The 3,271-nt window shown below is 44.6% G+C and overlaps 1 protein-coding gene across 1 annotated transcript; it reads right to left on the bottom strand.

The window, feature by feature from the left end:
- Positions 1-646: 646 nt before the first annotated feature.
- LOC121483155 (proline-rich protein 32-like) lies at positions 647-2,679 on the bottom strand. Its single transcript, XM_041741469.1, has 2 exons — positions 2,516-2,679; positions 647-1,681 (listed from the first exon to the last, which is right to left on the bottom strand). Exons 1-2 carry the CDS (start codon positions 2,533-2,535, stop codon positions 802-804), a joined length of 900 nt encoding a protein of 299 aa, XP_041597403.1. The 5' UTR covers positions 2,536-2,679; the 3' UTR covers positions 647-801.
- Positions 2,680-3,271: the final 592 nt, after the last annotated feature.

Below are 3,271 nucleotides of genomic sequence, written 5' to 3'. Positions count from 1 at the left end.
AGAGAATGATTCTTCAAATATGCAGTTTTCATGTCTACAGCTGATGGTGTAGGTGACATAAGCAGTTAAAGGCTGATGAAACCTGCAGATACAAAAGACATCTAGCCTATAAACAAATCGAGCTGGGGGGAGGAAAATCTTAAGCAGGCTCTATGCCCAACATTGTTCTGGGGCTCCATCTCACCCCAGAGATCATGAGCTCAGCCCAAATCAAGAGTCAGAGGCCTCCCTCCCTTGCCCCTTTTGTTTCCTCATCTTTCAGCCTGGTTCTTCCTCTAACTGACTGTTGAGTGTTGGCTAGTACTTTCAGGAGTCTTGTCCTATTTTTACTCATTGTGCGTTGTCCTGATTATCTAGACTTTGGTCTACTTTATCGACTTTTAATTTTCCTATCCTGCTTTGAGCAACTCCCATAGCCTTAGGTAGGTATAATTTCCCACCCTAGATTTCATCTAGCAAGAACCCAATGGATATAGCACACACACACCCATTTCCTGCCCCTGCCCTAGCTTCAAGCCAAAGCTAGGGATTTAACTAAACTACTTAGAAAGCACTAACACGTTACTGCTTTAATTTCCTTAAAGTCAGAAAACAAAAGCTAGTGTTTAGGGTCCCAAGGTGGAGTTTTTAAAAATAATTGACAGTATTTCAAACTTTAGAATTTTTATTGAATCTTCAATCATGTAAGGCACATCAGTGCTAAACAAAGTTTAAGAGGGTAGGGGGTTTCAAATATAAAAACGTAAATGAGTAATTTTCACCTTTTCCCTCCAACCCTTTTTCCCTCTCCAGTTATTGTCCTCAGTTGTTCTCTCTGTTTGAGGGCGCAGGAGCCGGCATACCCCAGGAAGGAAAATTGGCAAAATAAGAAGGCAACGGAGGACCAAATATCGGGGGTGGAGCAAAAGCAATAGGCATAGCAAGAAATGGACTGAAACTCGGAGGTCGAGGAGATATAAAGCAATGAGCAGTAGGACGAGAAGGTAAACCGGGAGTACTGGAAGACAAGGGGAGAGACCTTGGCCAATTTTCCACGGGGTGCCGCGGGCCTCCCTGTGGGAAAGAAACATGAGCCAGCCTTTCCTTGCTAGCCATTCTTGTATTTCCTAGAGGCAGCTCCATCATTACCCCTGATCTAATTGTGGGGATATGTGGGGGGGCTCTTATTTGTGGACCTCTGGGTGGAAAGAACCCCTGACCTCGTGGCAAAGCCATGTATAACCTTGCATTATTGCCACCTCTCTCGGTGCCCCCACTGCTGACCCTTGCCCCCCCTATCATCAGTGCGGGAGGGCTGCCAGAGAATTCCTGGGACACATTAATAGAATCCTGTCCCCTAAGCCTCCAGCCTGCCAGCCCCTCCGAGCTATTTACTTCTGCTGTTGCTAGGGACTCTTCCGCAACAGCAGGTGGTGGCCCATAGGGGTGTTTGTGAGCTCTGGAACTGTCGACAGGAATGCAGGCTCCTGCGGTCTCAGAGGGGCGCTCCAGCTGCTCTCTCGCCAGGTCAGTCAGCACATTGAGGGGGGGTCTCAGCAGGACGCGATGGTGGCCCCAAGGCTCCACATCGCCTTTCGGCATGGAACTGGAACACTGGAGAGACATGTCGTCGGGGTGCGGCTCCCGGATCCCACACTCATTTGCAACTACTCCACTGGGTGAAGGGGCGTGCCCACCAAGGCTTGCAAAAAATAGAAATAAATAACATAGAAATAAGTAAGTCAACAAATATGGAAATGCAGGGACCTGGGAGTATCTGAAATATGTGATTGGTTAAACTCTCAGGAATATACCCGGGGAAAGGGAGAGACCTATTTCCTCCCTCGTGTAGTCTCTCCAAGCACTTTTTTAGCCCACTTTCACAGTACCAGGTGGCTTTTTAAAACAGACTTTCCCATTCCCCTCTACGACTTTCTTGTGGCTCCACCCTAGTCCCCATTTCTCCACCTCCTCAAGGCAGCAAGAAAGAGAAGACCGAGGAAGGCCAGAGAGCTTCCTTAAAGGTTGCCTGTGCAGGCTTGCGATAGAAAACAGCAACTCTTTCCAGTCCCAGTAGGACCTATGATCCACTAAAGCACAGCATTCAGATTCTGGCAGGAGTGTTCTGAAAAGCCTTGTGAAGAAAGACTTTCTTTCCTCTACAGAACTAAAAGGAAAGGCTATTTGTGTGAACAAACACTCCAGTTTTTGAAGCATCATTAAACATTTGCACCAAGTTTTGTTAAAATTTTCTTTCTTTCAACCCGTACCACACTCTAGAGAACAAATTTCCTCAAGTTTAACCCCAACTATTTAGACTAAGGATTTGCACTTTTGTTGCAAAATTACATTTAAAAATTGCTGCCCTTAAATCCAGTATTTTTAGTACCGGAGTTTGTGTCCTGCAAGGTTTTTGTCTGTGATCCTCTCCTGCACTCCCTCCAACCCACTCCTCCCTGTCCAGGTTACACAGAAAAACAATCCAAACTGCCTTTTGCCTTCAAAATTAAACAGGTCTACTGAGTTCTGTACTTACACATTTTCAATACAAGCCATGGAGAAAGTTGATCAGGAAAACCTTCGTGAGATAATGTAGAAAACCAGCTGAATGCCCACGTAGGCCAGCTCAGTCTGGAGAGAGGACTTGTGCTTCTGCTTTAGAGCAGCTTGGCTACTCGAATGAAGTCAGGGACCAACTGCTTCTTTCTAGATTTGGAGTTCTCTTTCTGAGGTTACCAGTTGCTAGGGAAGGGAGGGAGAAAAGGACTTAGGAGGGGGAGGGGATAAATCTGTGACACTCCTTTCAAGCTAAATGTAGGACTCCTTTTTGCATAGTAGTAGATGGATGGTAAGGGCTTTAGGTAAATTAACCCTGTTGCAGGCCAGATGGAAAGACAAATCATTTCAAGATTTTAGAACGATCATGGAAGCATGGTACTTTATTAAGAGTTATTTTTGAAGTTTCGGTTAGGAAAGGTAGTTACCATATCTCTTCCTTGAGTTTGGAAATGCAAATTTTGAGTACTGTACCATGTGTAGTCTTGTAATTTAAAATTCCAGTTTTGAAGATGCATACTTCATGAATAGAAATTTGTGGGTTAAATAGGTTTTCAATCAGAGTCTCTCTTGTGAAGATGAAACAAAAATAGCGTTATAGAAAAATCACCCTAAAAATCATACTGGCTTTTGTTTTTTAACCCCTCAATTTGTGTTTTTTTTCCTACCTTCTAGTTTATTGGCTCTGTATGTTGGTGTTTGTGTGTGCATCTGTGTGTGTGTGTGTGCTATATAC

Source organism: Vulpes lagopus, chromosome X (assembly GCF_018345385.1).
Source record: "Vulpes lagopus strain Blue_001 chromosome X, ASM1834538v1, whole genome shotgun sequence".
In the NCBI taxonomy this organism is placed as follows: Eukaryota; Metazoa; Chordata; class Mammalia; order Carnivora; family Canidae; genus Vulpes; species Vulpes lagopus.
The sequence above is the reverse complement of the archived record's forward strand: the minus strand, read 5'-3'. Positions and strand labels throughout refer to the sequence as shown.

Excerpts from the sequence above, each read along its gene's own strand:
- LOC121483155 (XM_041741469.1), bottom strand. The coding sequence starts at position 2,535 with ATGGCTTGTATTGAAAATGT. Across the intron at positions 1,682-2,515 it reads ATGGCTTGTATTGAAAATGT|CCTTGGTGGGCACGCCCCTT; the intron begins GTAAGTACAGAA and ends ATTTTTTGCAAG.